The sequence below is a fragment of the Malus sylvestris genome, chromosome 3 (genome assembly GCF_916048215.2).
Source record: "Malus sylvestris chromosome 3, drMalSylv7.2, whole genome shotgun sequence".
Taxonomy (NCBI): Eukaryota; Viridiplantae; Streptophyta; class Magnoliopsida; order Rosales; family Rosaceae; genus Malus; species Malus sylvestris.
This window is the reverse complement of record NC_062262.1, coordinates 11670852-11692064: the sequence shown is the minus strand read 5'-3', so window position 1 is coordinate 11692064 and position 21213 is coordinate 11670852. Positions and strand designations below refer to the sequence as shown.

The window sequence follows — 21213 nt, the reverse complement described above, 5'->3', positions numbered from 1 at the left end:
AACCCTTAGATGAATGCTTAAAGGCCAATATCCTGGACATATATTAACTGTAGATGGGATTTATGCAATTAATGAGATGGGATTTGCTTCAAAGTTTCTCCCCCGTCAAAACCCTAATGCCTCCCCTAGATCAATGACCTAATCATATGATCAGACTTACTTTAATTGATCCTACAGTGTACAAGAAGCAAACAGGAAGCCCCAAGAAAAAAAAGAGTCAAGGAGCTCAGTGAAGTCCCCTTCCAGTGGCGAGTAATGGAACAAAGCTTAGTAATTGGTCTATCTAAGGGCTAATTTGAAGTTGCTTAACAAATGGCGTTATGAAAAAATGGAGGAAAAAGTGGTCGTGGATAGAGGAAAGGGAGGTAGTTGGTCAAATTATAAGGAGTATGGTTATTTTACAAGATTGGCCATGGAAAAGTGGCATGTGGGGGCACGTGACCATTTTCAACATTGATTTAGACAGAACAACGACAAAATAACAACACTGATTTGCGGGCTAATATTAAGGACTACATTGACGATTTTCAACTTAAAAAACTATCATGATTGAGGGGGTCAATGCCTTAGCATGAGAACCTTCACATTAAGGATTATGATAAATATAATAAAACTAATAATTTATTAAAAACAGATGAAAAGGAAAATCCGCAAGCCATATGTTGAAATTTTCCTTTTCTTCGATTTTCATACATAGTCATTCATGCATGTACAATACATGTTAAGTTCAGAAGAGATTTAATTTTTATGAATGAACCCACTAAAAATAGAATGAAGCATTTAAATTTCAATTAAATTAGAAGAAGAATAAGAAAGTTACACGCATATTACAACTAAGATATTTTGAACTCATATCTATAAAAATTACCAAATTTATACATACGGGACACATATATAAATCTCAACCAACCACCAAAAATTTCAGAGAAAATAACTTGGAGATCATTTACCTCTCTATCACTCCTCAAGAGAACCGAAGGAAAACCATGTCACCAAATAATGTATCAACCACAAACCTCTGCCATGAAAAATCTACCAAACGCCTTCGTACAAAGGTAAATGGTCGTGAACCTCGTATTCGCCTAACACCGAGATGCGCCGAACGTCTCTTTCAACTCACACGCGAGCTTGGCTGCAAGACTGAAGGGAAACAGTAGAGTGGCTGTTACAGAAAGCTGAACGATGTATTATGACTATCATACAAAATGGTGTCACTTCAAGTAGTACCCCTTATAGCATTAATACATCGTTCAGCTTCAGATAGTACCTCTTTGTCATTATAAATTGGTGCTATAAGGAGTACTACCTGAAGTGACACAAAATGGTATCATTTCAGGTAGTACCCCTTCGTCCACCACACAGTCATGCTGTAAGTTTTCAAGAGGGAAACGAAGTAGTTTTTGAAGGAGAGTGTGTTAAATTGACAGGTGTGCCATCATTTTATTATCCATTTGAGTATGAACTAATGGATATGAAATTCTCACATGAAGAGATTGATATGTTGAAGGTGGTGACACAAAAGACCAGATGTTGGTAATGTCATTTTGCGGTTGTATTTATTTATTTTTTAAGGAAACTTTAACGAAAAGCTCTCAATACTGTTAATTTTAACGAAAAACCACATTTTTACATTAAAAAGTCAATCCTGGTTCTATTCACTTTACCCTTTATTTTGTCATTTTCGTTAAAACTCAAAGTTTTCAAGCCATTTTCATTAGTTTTTTCATTTTTTAATCAAAATAGAGAACTTTAAATCAACAGGAAAACAATATTTACACTAACTATGAACAAAAGCTTCACATACAACTAAATAACGCACACCACTAAGATTAAATTTTTTCTTTAAGTCAAGCTCATCGACCCCAAGAGCTACTAAAATTATAAAATAACCCCAAAGCTTAAATTATGAATACTGACGCCGCCACCGAACGCAAAGCCACCATCAAAGTATTCGCATGTTTTTTTTTAATTAATTATTATTATTATTATTATTATTTGTAAAAATGGGGATTCTTATGTGGCACACTTCATATTGGTTTTCATGATCCTGATAGTCTATTTTTTCTTTTAAAAATTTACTTTCTAGATTATCTTATTTTTGCAAAATATTAGCCAAATTAGAAATAATTAAGACATCTAATTTTGACAACGAAATAGAAAAACGTGGTGTTTTAAAAAATATGAAATTTCTTGATGATACTTAAACATGTAAATGGTTTCAAATTGAATTAATTTTTCGTAAGAATGATCAATGAAAAGATTAAAAAATAGAGAGCTCGGATCGTTGTAAAAGAATACGTAATAGGGTGATGATCAATAAAGGGGAGGAGATGAGCCTAGCCTCAAAATGGGCTAACAATAATGTGGTTCAAATTCGCTTTTGGCGAGAATCGAACATAAGACCTCTCATTTACATGATCATAATATTTAGCTTGTTGATTCCATAATAAATAAGATTCTTAATTGAGAGTGATTTGGAGGCTTTTTAATTAATAGTGCTATATATTGATATCTAATCGAACGTAATTGTATGAGTTTTATCTGGATGATTACCGCTAGTTGATAAGTCCTTTATTTAGGTCAACCAAAAGTGTACGTAGTTTTCCTCTTTCGATCTAACACATGTTAAAATCACTTAAATTTTAGGTATTAGTTCTCGACTTTTGGGCTTGTACCCCTCAAAAATGGAGAGATTCTCTCCAATGCAAGTGAAAATCCCTAGTCAATAACGGTGTGGGTTCAAACTCCGTTGGTGGCTAATCTAACACCTAGTTTAACAAAATCTATCGTTTGGCAAAATATAAATGAAAAAAATTGAAAGGCCTCACTTTGTAATGTCAGAACAATGTGTGAAGAGGCCCAATAGACACATGGGCCGTGGCCCGAACAACGACGACATTTGAATTGACCACAGGACACCCAACAGTCCAAACAATCCCTCCTCTCTCCCTCCTTTTCCGTCGCCGACTCTTTCTCCCCGCCATTTCTTTGCTCCGAAAAACAAGCAAAAACCCCAAAGCTCCTCAGCCTCTCTGTTTCCACCATGGCCTGCCACCATCCCCCACCAACCCTCTCGCTTCTTCTCCCACTCTCCCTCCTCTCACCGCATTCCCCATCCCTCTCTCTGCATTCGCCGAATCGCCTCCCTCAATCCGTCACAGCCGCCAATCGGGCCGCTACATTGCAACCAGCCAGTCGGTTTCTCCGTTTGGAGGGTAAAGGCGGTCGATATGAGCAGAGGGCATCTCCAAATTCTCTCTGTTAGGGTTCTCTCTGTGCTCGTGTTTTCCAGCTTCTTCTCCAGCTCGCCTTTGCCCCGTGCGGCGGGGCAGGATTCCGAAGGCGGCGGTGGAGGATATGATCTCGCCACCCAGCTCATCTTGAGCCGCTACTCCAATCTCACCCCTGTCTTCCGTGATGAACTCTTGAAAAAATTTGGCTTCTGCATTATCGACGTGTGAGTTTGCCTCTCTCTCTCTTAACTTTGATTTGGTATAGTGAAAATTTACTTTCTTTTGCCTACAGAGACGAGGATTTGAATGGGGCTTTCAATTTCTCAAAAGATTCAAGGTTCGTAACCAACTGCGCTAAAAAAATGGCAGGTACATACAACCTTAGTTATTACCATTCTCGTCAATTTTTAATTTTGGGTCACACCGGTTGTAAAATATGTTACGAATGGTAGGGGGAGAAGACTTGAATGAAATTTTCGAAGCAAAGTGGGATAGAGAAAGCACGAAACTTGAATGAAATTCCATGTTGTAATGGGGACATGGTTTTTTCGTTTTCTTGCAAAACTTTCTTGACAGTTTCGGTGAGAAAATCATTGGAAATAGCATATATATTAACAAAAAATACTAGACGTTTTTTCTTTTTAGTTGACAAGAAGATTAATTAATTTGTACTTTTGTGGGAAACAATAACTTGGCATTAAACATAAAGTATGCTGTGTAAAGCATGCTGACACTGTTGCGTAATCTCCTCTCTCTTGATAATTATATAACAATTTCAGTCAGTTTCATTTGTCATTTCTGATCATGTTTGTAGGTGGAACAATTGGAGAGGTTATGGGTCGATTGTGCACAGCTGCAGAAATGAGGATGTACGCTGAAGGTTTATTTCAAACCCAGAAGACCACCTACTTGAAACCCAACAAGAACTGTAATCTGACTGTATGGATTTCTGGATGTGAGCCTGGGTGGGCTTGTGCTTCTGCTGAGCAAGTTGACCTGGAAAATCGAACGTATGTGCCTGTCAGAACTAACGAGTGTCAACCTTGTTGTGAGGGTTTCTTCTGCCCGCATGGTCTTACTTGCATGCTCCGTGAGTATTTCAAACCTGCTAAATGATTACGTTTTCAGAATAACTAGTGTTTAATACTTGTTAGTTGTTAGTGCAGTTCTGGACATCTTAGTTCGTTATGTGATATCTATCCTTCTTCCATTGAATTTTATCTATATCCATGTTAGGCCTGAAACCACAAATGATCCATATATATGATTTATCTTATATGTCAAGCTAAGTCCTGTGCTCCTAATTTTGTTAAGAACACTCTTGTGGTCTTCATTTGCTACCAGTCTTTAGTCAAATCTCCCATCTCAATTAATATGTGCAGGGGTATCACAATCATTTCGCGACTATTTTCCTAAATCATGAAGACCCAATAATAAATGTATGCGATATGACCCTATACCCTGCAAGTGACGTGCTTCTGAATGCTCCTTGTGCAAATTGACAAAAATTGGAGATTTGATTGATATTGGTAATGAACATAGACCACAAGGTGTTCAACAAAATTAAAACCATAAGCCATACCTGGACATCTAGGCGAAACCATAGAGACTATTGTGATTTGAAGCCATAACTATGTTTGTTTGTAACATTTGTGTCATCTTAGTCATTTATAAAAACTTTTGATTTTCAATATTAATATACACTCCACCGCTATCAAACTTCCCACGCTTCAAAGTGGAGATACCTCTATAGACATCTAAGATTGCATCTGAGATGAGGAGCCAATCTTAAAAGGGCTGGTTAAAACTTGAACATATGCGAGAACCCACTCCTTCAGAGGATGGTCTTCCACTAAATTTTGTTTGATCCTTTCCTTTTGAAAAGCTATACTTCTGTAATATATAATACAACATCCTATAAAAGTCTTTAGCATTGTTGGTTTTTGTTATTAACTTTTCTCATCTGTATCAATGAAGCTTGCCCAATGGGTGCTTACTGCCCACTTGCGAAACTCAACAACGGATCTGGTATATGTGAACCGTAAGTTCTTATTCTTTTTGTAACTTTTGTTTTTTCTTCTGAATTCCATCTACTTTTCAAGTTTCCTTATGCTTAGCATACATTAATATTTATCAGCAGAAATATTCTACAGATACAGCTATCAGATACCTCCTGGGAAGCGAAACCATACTTGTGGAGGAGCAGATAAGTGGGCTGATGTCCTTAGTAGTAAAGAGGTATTCTGTACAGGTGGATCATATTGTCCGTCTACCATCCAAAAAATCCCTTGCAGTAGTGGGTATTGATAATTATCCCGGAACTTGTAGCACTTGTCCTTACATTTGAAAGTTTTTTTTGTTTTGTTCAGTAAGCAATCCTTTATGAGATTTGAACTTAGGACCTCTAACAAAGTGGAGCGATGCTGCTAGACCAAATGGTCCTTTGCCCTTACATTTACCAGTTGTTACTTTATTCCTTTATTCCTGCATGTTTGTACATTTCGACTGAAAACATGGGCTTCATGATTACCATCATCGTCTGGTTTTGAACAGATAATTCTTTTTTCATTAAACAGAAAATCCATCAGTTGTTCACTTTATTTATACTTACGCCACAATTTCTGCCCATTGCAGACACTTTTGCAGGAAAGGTTCCACAACTCAGGAAGGTCAGTTTCTCTTTTCATGCATGTAATAGAATCAAAGGTACCAAATCTCATTTCGTTTCATTAGTAACCTAAAATTGAAAAAAAAACTAAATTAGCAAGGCGAAATTCAGCAACAGCGATCTGAATTTTGGTCCTAAATCTGATAATAATTATAGGAAACAAGATCCTTGAAAGAATAACTGCCAGTTACACTTTTTCAGAAGAAAAAGAAAAACGGCTTGTTACACAGTATGGAAGAAGGGAACAATTCCATAGTAGGTGCGCGACTTGTTCATCTGTGAAGGAAGACATAATTTCTGATACTCCTGTCGGAGCAAATATTTCCTTCTACTCTCACGAATAAAGATCTTTATGAAAACTAGTATCCACAATCTCACAATTTGTGTGAGAAATTTTAAAAAGGAGTTTTCAGTGGGGGCGCTGGTTAATGGTGTTAATTATGACAAGGTGATTATCTTGGACCTAATCCTCAAAACTTGATTCTTCTGAGTTGTTGTCAGAGATACCATTGGTTTCTGTGTCGAAAAGAGGGTCAACACTATGGGAGGGTGGTAGCTCCAAGAAGTAAAAGAACCAAGGGTTGCAAGGGTACGAGATGACACAAAAAGGGAACATCTGAGGAATTCGAGTGAAAAATTGTATGGGGAATGGAGTCCAAGAAAGATGAGATTGGGTACATAGGGAGATGGGTTGTGAGGTTGAGAGGTATAAAAATCCTTGTTATTGTTTGAGCAATAGTGGATTTTCAAACTACTCTCAGATAGGCAAGTTGGCAAACCGCATAAGTTTGTTTTCATCTTTCTCTGTATATACTTATGACTTGGATACAGCTGCTTGGTTTGCATGATTTTGTCAGAGTAAACATAATGTCAGTTTGGAGTACTATTCTGAACCTGCAAAAGAAATTACATGTAACTGGAGACGTTTTTGTAGGTTAATATTATGATTTCCTTTGCTTCGGTTAACGTCATGTTCAGTGTTATAAAAAACTAGTTTTAAGACTCATCTAGGCAGTTTTTGGGGCAGGGCTATTAAGAAAACGTCTCTTGACAAAGGGTGTGGGCTACAGACTAGCCTAAATGCTTAGGCTATTGCCTCAGGCGCCTAGGCGACCGGGCGTTTGAATTTTTTTTTTTATTTTTTTTATTTTTTTTATTTTTTTATTTATTTATATTTTTTATTTATAACTCCGCCTATGTCTTACATGGCCGGTCCCAAGCCCGGATAAAGGAGGAGGGGGAGGGCGTCAGGTAGTCGACAGCCGGCACTCCATGATCACGTCGAATCCTTATGAAAATGAATCCAGAACAAAATAGCGCTAAAGCTAGGGCGTCACCCGTAAGTGGCGCGCTGTGCGGCCCGAGCACAGTGATAAGTGAGCAAGGGTCGCTGTATCTCCATCGGCACCCGGATGCAGTGTTAAATGAGCAAGGGGGCCATAGAAACTTCTTTTCGAACGACTCCACTCAAAGTTGTTTGGGAGCATATGCTCCTATCAACTTTACCCGGGACACACAAAAGAAGTACTTTGATCCTATTAGACGGGGGAGGGTGAAGAAGCTAGGACAGAAGAGTAGAGTTCAAGAGAGCAAAATGCGTTTAGGAACGTGGAATATAGGAACCTTAACGGGAAAATCTATGGAAGTAGTGGAAGTTATGGTGAGGAGAAGGATAAATATTATGTGCCTACAAGAAACTAAGTGGGTTGGTAGTAAGGCAAAGGATCTAGAAAACTCAGGGTTTAAACTTTGGTATTCGGGCACACATAGAACGAGAAACGGTGTTGGCATCATCGTGGACAAGACCTTGGTACAAGATGTTGTAGATGTCAAGAGGGTAGGAGATAGAATCATGGCAATCAAGATTGTAATAGGACAAGAACTTATCAATGTGATTAGTGCGTACACACCTCAAGTAGGGTTGGATACGAGGTCGAAGGAGAAATTTTGGGAAGATCTTGGAGACTTGGTGCAAGGAATTGCTCAGACGGAGAAGTTATTTATAGGAGGAGATTTAAATGGACACGTGGGCAAGGAGACAGGCAACTATGGAGGTTTTCATGGTGGCCATGGTTTTGGGGAGAGAAACGATGATGGGGAAGCTATCTTGGATTTTGCAATGGCATTTGATCTCTTCTTAGCCAACACCTTCTTTAAGAAGAGAGAAGAACATGTGATCACCTACAAGAGTGGGTCGTCAAAAACACAAATAGATTTTCTTCTAATGAGGAAAGGGGATCGTATAACTTGTAAGGATTGCAAAGTTATACCAGGAGAGAGCGTGGCTAATCAACATCGCTTGTTGGTGATGGATGTACATATCAAAAGAGTGAGACAAAAGAACAAGACTTGGAAGTGCCCAAGGACTAGATGGTGGAATCTAAAAGAAGAAAAACAAGCCATTTTCAAAGAGAAAGTAATCACCCAGTGTGTGTGGGATAGAGAGGGGGAAGCTAGCCAAATGTGGGATTCCATGGCTAGTTGTATCCGAAAAGTAGCAAAAGAGGTATTAGGAGAGTCCAAGGGCTTTGCCCCACACCAAAAGGAATCTTGGTGGTGGAATGAGGAGGTACAAACAAAGGTGAAGGCTAAGAAGGAATGTTGTAAAGCCTTATACAAGGATAGGACTGATGAAAATGGTGAAAGGTATAGAAAAGCGAAGCAAGAGGCGAAGAAAGCTGTGAGAGAAGCTAAGTTAGCGGCTTACGACGATATGTATAAACGACTAGATACCAAAGAAGGAGAGTTGGATATCTATAAACTAGCTAGAGCAAGGGAAAAGAAGACAAGGGACCTAAACCAAGTGAGGTGCATCAAGGATGAGGATGGAAAAGTTCTTGCTACAGAGAATGCGGTTAAAGACAGATGGAGAGGTTATTTTCATAATCTTTTCAATGAAGGACATGAAAGGAGTGCTTCTTTAGGGGAGTTGAGTAACTCAGAAGAGTGTAGAAACTACTCTTTTTATCGTCGAATCCGGAAGGAAGAAGTGGTTGTAGCTTTGAAGAAGATGAAGCAAAGAAAAGCAATAGGCCCAGACGAGATACCAATCGAAGTGTGGAAAGTTTTGGGAGAGAGGTATAACATGGCTCACTGACCTTTTCAATAGAATTTTGAAAACGAAGAAGATGCCAAATGAGTGGCGAACGAGCACTTTAGTGCCTATCTACAAGAATAAGGGCGACGTACAAAATTGCATGAACTATAGGGGTATTAAGCTAATGAGTCATACAATGAAGCTCTGGGAGAGAGTCATTGAGCATAGATTGAGGCAAGAGACACGGGTTTCGGACAACCAATTCGGGTTCATGCCAGGGCGCTCAACCATGGAGGCAATCTATCTCTTACGAAGATTGATGGAAAGATATAGAGATGGGAAAAAGGATTTACACATGGTCTTTATAGATTTGGAGAAAGCGTACGATAGGGTCCCAAGAGACATTCTTTGGAGGATTTTAGAGAAGAAAGGAGTACGAGTAGCATATATCCAAGCTATAAAGGATATGTATGAAGGAGCAAAGACTGCCGTAAGAACTCATGAAGGACAAACTGAAAGCTTTCCCATAACTGTAGGATTACATCAAGGCTCATCCTTAAGTCCTTACCTTTTTGCGTTGGTAATGGATGAGTTAACAGGACATATTCAAGATGATATTCCTTGGTGTATGCTTTTCGCAGACGATATAGTGTTGATAGATGAAACTCAGGAAGGGGTAAATGCAAAGCTTAACCTTTGGAAAGAAGTGTTGGAATCTAAAGGTCTTCGCCTAAGCCGATCAAAGACAGAATATATGGAGTGCAAGTTCAGTGCAAATGGAGGCCAAAACGAGTTAGGGGTGAGGATCGGTGATCAAGAAATACCAAAGAGCGATCGTTTTCGTTACCTAGGATCTATCTTGCAAAAGAACGGAGAATTAGATGGAGATCTCAACCATAGAATACAAGCTGGATGGATGAAGTGGAAGAGTGCATCCGGCGTGTTGTGTGACCGCCGTATGCCACTGAAGCTCAAGGGAAAATTTTATAGGACGGCAATAAGGCCGGCGATGCTGTATGGCACAGAATGTTGGGCGGTGAAGCATCAACACGTACACAAAATGGGTGTAGCGGAGATGAGGATGCTTCGTTGGATGTGTGGGCACACGAGAAAGGATAAGATTAGGAATGAGGATATCCGGGGTAAAGTAGGAGTAGCCGAAATTGAAGGAAAGATGAGAGAAAATCGGTTACGGTGGTTTGGACATGTGCAAAGAAGGCCTACTGACGCTCCGATTAGAAGATGCGACTATGGGACAGAGGTTCAGGGCCGAAGGGGTAGAGGAAGACCTAGGAAAACTTTGGAAGAGACTCTAAGAAAAGACTTAGAGTACTTGGATCTAACGAAGGACATGACACAGGACCGAGCACAATGGCGTTCTAAGATTCATGTAGCCGATCCCACTCAGTGACTTGGATTTTTCAAGTCTCCAACCGAGAAGTTTTCCTCACTCAGGAAATTAAGGGAACACTACCTCAACCTACATGCTCCACTCACAAAGCTCCAACAAAAGAAAATTCAAAGAACTTAGCGAAGAAGGCTTTGGTGTATTTAACACAATACGTTGAAATGAAGGAAAACTTATTTATTGATATCCCCGATAAGCTACAAATATGTACATATACATGAGTCAAAATAAACAAACAAGAGAGAGCCTTCACAAAGGTTGCTTAGGAGAAGTCGCAGCAGTCGGTAGAGCCCCAGAAAGAGAAGGCACCGGAGGGGGATCATTCGGAGCCTCAGTACTGGACAGAACCCTAGAAGGAGGAGGCATCAGAGGTTGATCATTTGGAGCTTCATTACGCGGTACAGCCCCAGAAGACGAAGGCAATAAATGCCTTTGGAACAAACCCACAAATCTCTGATGATCAAGTAAAACCTGACCATCAGATTCCTTCATCTGGTCCAGCTTCCTCTTCATGTTTGTAGCATAGTCATGTGCGAGACGGTGCAACTGTTTATTCTCATGCTTGAGCCCTCTAATCTCCTGTTTGAGACTCATCACTTCAGCCGCCAATGATTCAACTTGGCGGGTTCGAGCAAATAGGCGTTGGGCCATATTAGACACAGAACCTGCACACTGAACACTGAGAGCCAGAGAATCCTTAACAGCTAACTCATCAGATCGTTTGGAAAGTAGTCTGTTATCTTTGGGAGTGAGAAGGTTCCTGGCCACCACCGCAGCGGTCATATCATTCTTCATAACGGAATCCCCAACGGTAAGAGGACCAGTAGGGGAGACGAAGGATGGGCGCCATATGTTGTCTGGAGAAGGCGGGGCTGCCTCTTCAACAAGGTTCAAGTCAAAACGACGGTCGGAGGGGCCAGACATTTTCAAAGGTGTTGAAGAGAGAAGAGGTCGAACAAATCAAGATCTTAGAAGTGTAAGAATGGAGCTTCTACTGGTGGAGATTCAAGTGTGCTTTGGAACTTAATGCCAGCCCCTATAAAAATCTGCACTCGACGGAGCTTCAGAAATCGAAGAGGCGCCTGCTCAGAAATCGAAGAGGCGTTTGCTTTCTCAAAAGCTGGGCTGCTCAGAGACCACGAGGGTCGATCTCAGAAATCGAAGAGGCGTCTGCTTTCTGCTTTCTCAAAAGTTGGGCTGCTCAAAGACCACGAAGGCCGATCTCAGAAATCGAAGAGGCGCTTGCTTTCTCAAAAGTTGGGCTGCTCAGAGACCACGAGGGCCGATCTCAAAAATCGAAGAGGCACCTACTTTTCCAGCCTTGGCAGCACCTGTCACACGCACACTCAGCTTTGCGGAAATTATGGGCATTCTGTCGAAGACTTCTGGTGAAGTAGAAAGCACATGAGTCTTACTGTTCAATCACCCACTTCCCACACGCAATAGTAGTTCATGTGTATCACAGATAACTTTGCCAAAGTTCTCTGCCAAAGTTGAGCACGTGAAGCTTGCAGCTTCCACTACATCGCTCTGACCAAGACGGGTAAAAGAATAGCAAAGAAACAGCACTAACAAAGTTTAGACACATAAATTTTGAAGGTCTAGCTACCCCATATTATTACCCACAAGGGTAAAGGAACAGTATCACTGCTGGATAATTGGAAAGTCCTTGTGTGTCAACCTCTGTGCTTCGTGGCAAGGTAGACTAGCAAACATGCCCAACCTTTACTCACATTCGAGAAAACACTCCCAACAAGATTGCTTGCTCCAAAATCGAAGAGGCACCGTCCTCCGAATCTCGAGAGCCAGACTCCCAACATGACTACTTTCTCAAAAATCGAAGAGAGGGTAAAGAAACAGTACCATTGCTGGATAATTGGAAAGTCCCTGTGTGTCAACCTCTGTGCTTCGTGGCAAGGTAGACTAGCAAACATGCCCAACCTTTACTCACATTCGAGAAAACACTCCCAACAAGATTGCTTGCTCCAAAATCGAAGAGGCACCGCCCTCCGAATCTCGAGAGCCAGACTCCCAACATGATTACTTTCTCAAAAATCGAAGAGACATCGTTCTCCGAATCTCGAGAGCCAGATCCCTGATAGGATTGCTTGTTCGAAAACCGAAGAGGCAACACTTTCCCAACTACAAGAGCCGGATCTCCTTGGATAAAGCTGTCTGTAATCTTCACACGCAACATCAGCTTTCCACATACCACAGACCACTTTTTCAAAGTGCTCTGACAGGGTAAAGGAATAGCATTACTACTTGTTGTTAAGGAGACTCCTATATATGTCAACCTCCATCCCCAACGGACAGACAGACCTGCAAAAATGCTCAACCCTTCCTCATATATGAGAGGGCACTCTCAACGAAGCCTTTCGAAATATTCAGCTTTCTTTCCCCCCGATAATACCTCTGCAAACAAGTTATACTAGAGCAAGAATATCTCATATCATCAGGGTTAAAAGCAAGAGTATCCCATATCATGCTTTTTCCCTGTCTTTTCCTTTGGCCTTGTTCTTACCTGCAAGACAAGGAGAAAGAGAGCAATCAGTCAGCACTTGGAATCAAGCTTCCAGCCAGGAACTGACTGCCTGGAACTTACTTACCTGGCATTGCTCTCGAGTACTCATCTTCAACATCTTATGCTTCCAGGGAAGATACCGCATCTGCCTGAGGAACAGATAGGGCAAGTGAGAAGGATACAAGGAAGCATGTGGAGACAAGCGTAACAGCACACGTGCCGATACATCCATTACTCTGTCAAAGCAAAAGTATCCCATATCAGTAGGGTCGAACGTACTCTAGATTTGATGGACTTGTTTTGACCCTCAAATTCTTCAGTCGGCCTTATACTCTGGAGGAAACCAGAAAACCCTCCAGCTCAGTTCAAGAATAAGCCTGTGGAAAGTTACTTCTTCAAAAGCAAAAGTATCCCATATCATCTCTTCTCATTTTTCTTCTCTTTATCCTTCATGCTGCCTGCAAGATAGGGAGAATGTGAACAATCAGCCGGAGCTCTGATTGCTTACCTTGTCTGTCACCTCTTTCAGCAAATCCCCTAGCTCGGCAACTTGAGGGACTCCTACTACATGGTTTGTATCGCGCTTGACCAAGCCTGAAACTACAAGTAAGCTTCAAGTGAAATTGATACATTACCTTGTGCATCTCCACCAGTTAAAGATACCACCCCTGGATGGAGGAAGAGTACTTCCAGAGAAGATGCCACATCTACCTATGAGACAGATAAGGCAAGTCAAGACGATACCACATTCCGATACTTAGAAGTTTCGTGATTACGAGATCATTCTCCCACAATATTTCCTAATGTCATTTGTACTAAATCATTCACCTGTACTCACTAAAGGAAAGCTTGAACCTATGTACTTGTGTAAACCCTTCACAATTAATGAGAACTCCTCTATTCCGTGGACGTAGCCAATCTGGGTGAACCACGTACATCTTGTGTTTGCTTTCCTATCTATATCCATTTATATACTTATCCACACTAATGATCGGAGCAATCTAGCGAAGATCACAAAAAGCGACCGTTTTCGCTACCTAGGATATATCGTGCAAGAGAACGGAGAATTAGAGAGAGATCTCAACCATAGAATAGAAGTTGGATAGATGAAGTGTAAGAGTGCATCCGGCGGGTTGTGTGACCGTCGTAGGCCACTGAAGCTCAAGGGAAAATTTTATAGGACGGCAATAAGGCCAGCGATGTTGTATGGCACAGAATGTTGGGCGGTGAAGCATCAACACGTACACAAAATGGGTGTGGCGGAGACGAGGATGCTTCGTGGGATGTGTGGGCACACAAGAAATGATAAGATTGGAAATGAGGATATTCGAGGTAAAGTAGGAGTGGCCGAAATTGAAGGAAAGATGAGAGAAAATCGGTTCCGGTGATTTGGACATGTGCAAAGAAGGCCTACTGACGCTCCGGTTCGAAGATGTGACTACGGGACAGAGGTTCAGGGCCAAAGGGGTAGAGGAAGACCTAGGAAAACTTTGGAAGAGACTCTAAGAAAAGACTTAGAGTACTTGGTTCTAACGGAGGACATGACACAAAACCGAGCGCAATGGCGTTCTAGGATTCATATAGCCGACCCCACTTAGTGGGAAAAGGCTTTGTTGTTGTTGTTGTTGTATATTTTTTATTTATAAGCCCAAACCCAGAATGACGTTGTTTTGGGCAGGGTTTATATAAAACTCATGCTAATTTTATGTTTCTAACTTAGTTTCTACTATTTTATTTTGACTTTATGATGTGAATTAGAGCAATAATAATAATAGTCCAATATTTGATTGTTTGACATGCTTGCTTTACTGTTTACAAAGTATTATATATATATATATATATATTATGTATATTAAGTATTATAATAATTTTAGGTACCGTGAGGCTTTCGCCTCACACCTCAAGGCGATCGCCTAGGCGAGGCTATCCATGAAATGCCTTGGCTTCACCTTCGCTTTTTAAAACATTCGTCATGTTAGATGTCAGATAATGCTTTTCTTTTCTACAATAGTCTATTGCTTTTGAGCTTCGAGTCTGATTGTTATCTATGCTTTTGAATCTAGTGATAATATCCATTGTTGTTTAACTTGCAGAATGTTTCCGGATGGCGACTTGTAAATCACAATCAGAAAATCAAAATATTACTGCATATGGTATCATGATTTTTGTGAGTGGTCTTACTTACTCCTTTAATGTTGAGATGACAAATGTAAGCTTCTAGAACCACATCAGAATCGTGGTTCTTTAAATTTGTACCCTGGTGGCTATTTAAATTTGCGGAATGACCTATTCATGGAGTACTTACATTCTTAGCTCCCTTCCATAATATGTGTCAAACACAATATTTTCCAAGGAGCAAACAGGTTGTCTCATAAATGTTTTTCACAATGTTTTTTAGAACATCTGTACTGATGAACTTTCTTTGTGAATGCAGGCTGGATTAATTTTCATCCTTCTCATTATATATAATTGTTCTGACCAAGTTCTCGCCACCCGAGAAAAAAGACAAGCGGAATCCAGGGAAAAAGCAGTTCAAAGTGTTAGAGAAAATGCACAAGCACGTGAAAAATGGAAATCTGCGAAAGACATTGCCAAGAAGCATGCAGTTGGACTGTCAACACAGTTTTCACGTACATTTTCTCGCAGAAAATCTACCAAGTCAGACCCGCTGAAAGGATTCGGACAGGCTAAACCTGGATCAGATGGTGCCTTGCCACCTATGCCAACCGGGATAGGTGAGCAATCAGCTGGAACATCCAAAGGAAAGATGAAGGAAAAAAGCAACCTCACACAAATGATAAATGCAATCGAGGGAGACCCAAATAGTCATGAAGGCTTCAATCTAGAAATAGGAGATAAAAACATTAAAAAGCAAACACCAAAAGCACCGAAAGCACCGAAAGGTAAGCAGTTGCATACTCAGAGTCAAATTTTCAAGTATGCATATGGCCAAATTGAGAAGGAAAAGGCATTACAGGAGCAGAATGCAAACTTAACCTTCTCTGGGGTCATACAAATGGCCAATGATATTGAAATCAGCAAGAGACCTCCAATTGAGGTTGCTTTTAAAGATCTAACTCTCACGTTGAAAGGGAAGAATAAACATCTTATGAGGTGTGTGACTGGGAAAATATCGCCTGGCCGGGTTTCAGCTGTCATGGGTCCATCTGGGGCTGGAAAAACAACATTTCTTTCTGCCTTGGTTGGAAAAGTGAGGGGGTGCACAATGAGTGGTATGATACTTGTAAATGGAAAGATGGAATCTATCCATTGTTACAAGAAAATCATTGGTTTTGTGCCACAAGATGATATTGTGCATGGAAATTTGACAGTTGAAGAGAATCTCTGGTTTAGCGCAAGATGCAGGTATGCACATTTTGTTTGCATAGTTGCTGCTAGTTTTGTTTGTATGGTTGGTCCATTCTCTATCAGCTAAAACGTTGGGTTCAATGGTTGTCTAACATGATATTGGTTGGAAGAGGTCTTTGGGTTTGGAATTTCCCATTCCTATTCGCCTCTTATTTGTCAATCTGATGATGCAGGGTGGTTTTCGAACATTGACATTTCAAGTACAATGCTTCCAAAATGATCTTGTGAAAGTAGATTACGGACTAGCATGTATATGTGTGGGCATCTATTGGTTTTTGTTTGGTTTTTAATTACTTCATTAAACCCTATGATTCACAACTTCAATCTCTGGAAGCAACAATCTATGTATCCAACAAAATTCTGGATTCCCTTCTTTAGGTCCTTTTTTTAAGAAATAATAGGACTCTAATAATCTTGAAGTAGCACTGGTGTAATGATTCTTAATTCTGAAGTGAATTTGCGAATAGTTGCCCACCTCCTACCAAATAATGATGTGGAGTCAACAACTAACTCAAAGTATGGATTCTTAAATGATACAGTAAAGCTTTTAAGCTTCTAAATGTTTTTTTAATACATATTTTTCATTTTTTGTTTGAATTTCATGTGCATACCATGTCTGCTATTTTTGGGAACAACCACAAAATATGATCAAAATTCTATTGAACTTAGGCTTACAGAGCCGCTTTTTTTTTTGGTCGAAAAGGCTTACAGAGCCACTTACTAGGCAATATCAAAGACACTGATCAGTTTTGGACTGTTCTCTTTTCTGTTCCTTTTTTCTTGAGAAATGCTAAGGAGACTCTCAAAAGTGGGACTCTCCATGGACTCCTTGCCACCTCATATTTTTTTGGCACAATGTTTTATAACGTTGGCATGGGAATTAACGTTAAATTGTGACGTGGCAGAGAGTCCATGGAGAGTCTCACTTCAAGAGTCTCTTAGCATCTCTCATTTTTATTTTATCTCTTTCTTATGTCCTTGATGACATTCTTTTACTGGTACTGACATTAGTTCTTCTACTATCCTTTTCTTCTGTTTTCTGGTTATTGTAGACTCTCTGCTGATCTGCTTAAACCAGAAAAGGTCTTAGTTGTTGAAAGAGTTATTGAATCCTTGGGCCTGCAGGCAGTGCGGGATTCCCTGGTTGGAACGGTGGAGAAGCGAGGTATCTCTGGAGGTCAAAGAAAGCGAGTAAATGTTGGGCTAGAAATGGTCATGGAACCATCACTTCTAATTTTAGATGAACCTACATCGGGTTTGGATAGTTCGTCTTCTAATTTATTACTAAAAGCTCTTCGGCGTGAGGCTCTTGAAGGAGTTAACATTTGCATGGTTGTCCACCAACCTAGGTAATATAACTTGTCGTAAGTACTAGAATGCACATTTTGAGGTAATTTGTTTATTTTAATATTTGCATGGTTTTCCTTGATGGTCTCTTAAATCCTTCAGAGCATTCTGAATGGTTCACATATATCCTAGACCACAAAGCCTTTATTTGACATGAAAAATTCACAATGTGTCCCTACATTTTGGATCACACTCAGATACATTTCGATTCGGAAATCATTTTATTTAAATTTGATTTCTTGTCAAAGTTATTTCTTTGGTGGGTAGACAAGACAATTGGTTATAGTTTGAGGGACACACTTATTTGTATGCTAACTTTTACTTTTATATTAATTTTTTTAATCTACAATTTGTACTCCTAAATGCTTAGGATGAGATTGCTTCCTCAGAGAAGGAAAGTGAGAACTCATAACGTTTACTACAAATCTTTGAAAAAGAATGAGCATACATAAAACACGTCTTGGAAATTGGGGTACCAAACTTTGTGGACCATTGAAGGAAAAGTAATATTTGAATTTCATTGGAAGTCATTTTTAAGTAGTTCGTTTTCCTAATTGTATTTTTTTGGGTGCTTCAGCTATACCTTGTTCAAGATGTTTGATGATTTGATCCTTCTGGCTAAAGGGGGACTTACGGTGTATCATGGATTAGTGAAGAAAGTTGAAGAGTACTTTGCTAGTCTTGGGATTACTGTCCCTGAGCGTGTCAACCCTCCAGACTATTTCATTGATATTTTGGAAGGCATAGTAAAACCAAATACAACCACAGGGGTGACCTATAAGCAACTACCTGTTAGATGGATGCTTCATAATGGGTACCCAGTTCCTATGGATATGCTTCAGAGTGTTGATGGGATGGCTGCATCAGCTGGTGAAAGTTCAGCTCATGGAGGAAGTACTCCAGACGCTGGATCTGAGGGACAGTCCTTTTCTGGAGACTTTTGGCAGGATGTTAAGTGTCATGTTGAGGTGAATAAGGATGCTATACAACATAATTTTTTAAAGTCAAACGACTTATCTGAGCGGACTACCCCTGGCGTGTTCCAGCAATATAGATACTTCCTCGGAAGGTGGATATTCCCTTTTTAGTATTTTGGTTGCACAAAATTTTTTATTTTTCTATAGATGTCAACCATATGGATATGATGAGTGTCGTATCAACGTGTTGAGTTTTATTATGTAAGAGAAGTTAAGACCTTGGGACATTTAGCTGTAGGATAACCAAAGAGCAGGTGGGGATAATTCTTTGCACTGTTGCACATACATATTATGCTAGTAAGGATGGCACTTATCATCTTTACTTTTCCACTATACTTGAAAAAGAATCAAGATGCTAAGAAGATATTAATTAATTATCTGTGAAGGCTTAGACAATTAACAATGAAGTATCCATAGGCTTGCCACTGTCACACAGTGTAACTGTTACCCTCAGCAGAGTCTATTTCCTGCAACTTCTAACTGCTATTAAGATTATATTGCTTCTAATGGTTCAACTTGATTTGTTGTATTTCTGGATTTTACAGGGGAGGTAAGCAGCGGTTACGAGAATCTAGAACACAAGCTGTAGATTTTCTTATTTTACTGCTAGCTGGAATCTGCTTAGGAACACTTGCCAAAGTGAGCGATGAAACCTTTGGTGCACTTGGTTATACATACACAGTCATAGCAGTTTGTAAGTAAACTATTTTGTGCTGGATTATGCATTGCTTCCTTAAACTGTGATTTTACTTTATGGTTTAGGATGTTTTCATAATCAACTTGCCTCTTTGAGCAGTTACTGGAAGTCTGGGACATGCCATTTAGATGTATATAATTTGTTGAGTAAAAAATAATTTGTTGACTAATATAGAGTAATAGTCCCTAAACTTGTACCCAAATCTCACATAAGTCATTAGATTATATTTTTATAGTTTCTCTTGTAAGACAGTAAGTAAATTATATTTTTATAGTTTCTCTCTGCCCTTTGGACATATGATCTCAATTGACAGTCTGCAACATTCTTAGTAAGGCTGGATTGCTTGTGAAAAGAACATTACCCTATATCTATTTGCTTGCCATTATGTATGTTTGGAAATAATACCCACATTCATGTCAAATCACTACTCATGTTCGTGTCCTCAAATAATAGCTTTTTACCAAGACATATTTTAGTTCTCACCCCTCCTAATTTGTTTGCATTTCAGCTCTTCTGTGCAAGATTGCTGCTTTGAGAACGTTTGGACTGGATAAGTTGCACTACTGGAGAGAGAGCTCTTCTGGCATGAGTAGCTTGGCGTACTTTCTTTCAAAGGATACAGTTGACCATTTCAATACAATCATTAAGCCTCTTGTGTATCTTTCTATGTTCTATTTCTTCAACAATCCAAGATCATCTATCATAGATAATTACATTGTTTTGATTTGTCTGGTATACTGTGTAACCGGTATAGCTTATGCGTTGTCCATCTACCTGGCACCTGGTCCAGCCCAACTGGTAAGAATTTTTTCACATCGGAAATTATTAATGGAATGTGTTAATGTATCTGCATGCGTTTTTTTTCCTTTCTGGTTTTAAGCCATTGGTTGTGTCATGCAGTGGTCAGTACTTCTTCCAGTCGTTTTGACTCTGATCGCAAACTACAACGAGAACAAATTCGTTTCAAGAATAGCTGATTTGTGCTACACTAAGTGGGCTTTGGAAGCTTTTGTCATATCAAATGCCAAAAGGTTTGAAATAACCTGTTATTTCTACAAAATTATTCTGCATCATCCTTCGAGAAGATATTATAGCCTCTTGCTTTCTTTTATTTTTAGGTACTCTGGAGTGTGGCTAATAACGCGATGCGGTTCACTTATGAAAAATGGTTATGATCTCAATCATTGGAACCGTAGTATAATCTTCCTCGTCATCACCGGTATTGTTTTTCGAGGGATTGCATACTTTTTAATGGTACTCTTGCAAAAGAAGTAAAATCAGTCTTGATCCTTTCAACCCCTTCCCTCTGTGCATAAATGGAAAATTATTTTCCAAGACGCTTGTCTCACTACTTGACTCTTGGAGTCTGTAAACATATTGAGAAGAAGACCGAAGATTTACAAGATTGTTGTGTACAGAACTAATATAGTGGCAACCTGTAGATAAGAGTAAATGTGGCATTTTCTTTAGGTAGCTTTTCCAATCTGTAGGCTTAGATAACAGAGGCATTTTATTTATTCAGTGTAGCTCTTCCTCCTAATGTTTTATGTTACGCATCTGATGTTTCTATATGATTTGTATCCAAGGGTTCTGCGTTTTTGAAATTTCGTGACGTTTTACTGTGTACCGTGAAAAATGTTTATATACAATTGTTTTGTTGTGTTTTGTTGCAAAGAGTGAGATGTGAATGGGAATGCAATCAAGGAATAAATTGAGGAAGGAAATGTTGGTTGAAAAGTTTTATCATGTTTGGATGAACATTTGAATATGAGCTCCGAGCGTGGGGCTCGGGTCCATCCACGGTTTTTAGGACTCAAAGCCTAAACTCGGAGTTTCGGGCCTCGGCTCCAAGATTCATGTGAAGGTGGAGCTCAACCACTTGGGAAAGAAGAGAACAATCTTTTGGTTGGTTTTGGTTTGATGGAGGAGTCCACTTTACACTTCAAAGGAGGG

At 39.7% G+C, this 21213-nt stretch overlaps 2 protein-coding genes across 5 annotated transcripts; both read left to right on the top strand.

Moving 5' to 3' along the window:
• Window positions 1-2947: 2947 nt before the first annotated feature.
• Window positions 2948-20925, top strand: LOC126616052 (ABC transporter G family member 28-like). 4 transcript variants are annotated; one of them, XM_050284009.1, is made up of 14 exons: window positions 2948-3457; window positions 3526-3602; window positions 4048-4323; window positions 5211-5274; window positions 5387-5533; window positions 5868-5902; window positions 14964-15037; window positions 15305-16236; window positions 17292-17588; window positions 18164-18655; window positions 19109-19257; window positions 19769-20058; window positions 20161-20291; window positions 20379-20925. In XM_050284009.1, exons 1-14 carry the CDS (start codon window positions 3231-3233, stop codon window positions 20533-20535), a joined length of 3348 nt encoding a protein of 1115 aa, XP_050139966.1. In that variant the 5' UTR covers window positions 2948-3230; the 3' UTR covers window positions 20536-20925. The 4 variants fall into 4 exon arrangements, with proteins under 4 accessions (XP_050139966.1, XP_050139968.1, XP_050139970.1 ...); XM_050284011.1 differs by having other exon boundaries at window positions 3316-3457; window positions 3526-3570; XM_050284013.1 differs by lacking the exons at window positions 2948-3457; window positions 3526-3602 and having other exon boundaries at window positions 4260-4323; window positions 5374-5533.
• Window positions 7087-9018, top strand: LOC126616053 (uncharacterized). The gene has a single exon (XM_050284014.1). The coding sequence runs from the start codon at window positions 7193-7195 to the stop codon at window positions 8996-8998; it is 1806 nt and encodes a 601-aa protein (XP_050139971.1). The 5' UTR covers window positions 7087-7192; the 3' UTR covers window positions 8999-9018.
• Window positions 20926-21213: the final 288 nt, after the last annotated feature.

Excerpts from the sequence above, each read along its gene's own strand:
- LOC126616052 (XM_050284009.1), top strand. The coding sequence starts at position 3,231 with ATGAGCAGAGGGCATCTCCAAATTCTCTCTGTTAGGGTTCTCTCTGTG. Across the intron at positions 5,534-5,867 it reads AAAATCCCTTGCAGTAGTGG|ACACTTTTGCAGGAAAGGTT; the intron begins GTATTGATAATT and ends TGCCCATTGCAG. Across the intron at positions 16,237-17,291 it reads TGGTTTAGCGCAAGATGCAG|ACTCTCTGCTGATCTGCTTA; the intron begins GTATGCACATTT and ends TGGTTATTGTAG.
- LOC126616053 (XM_050284014.1), top strand. The coding sequence starts at position 7,193 with ATGAAAATGAATCCAGAACAAAATAGCGCTAAAGCTAGGGCGTCACCC.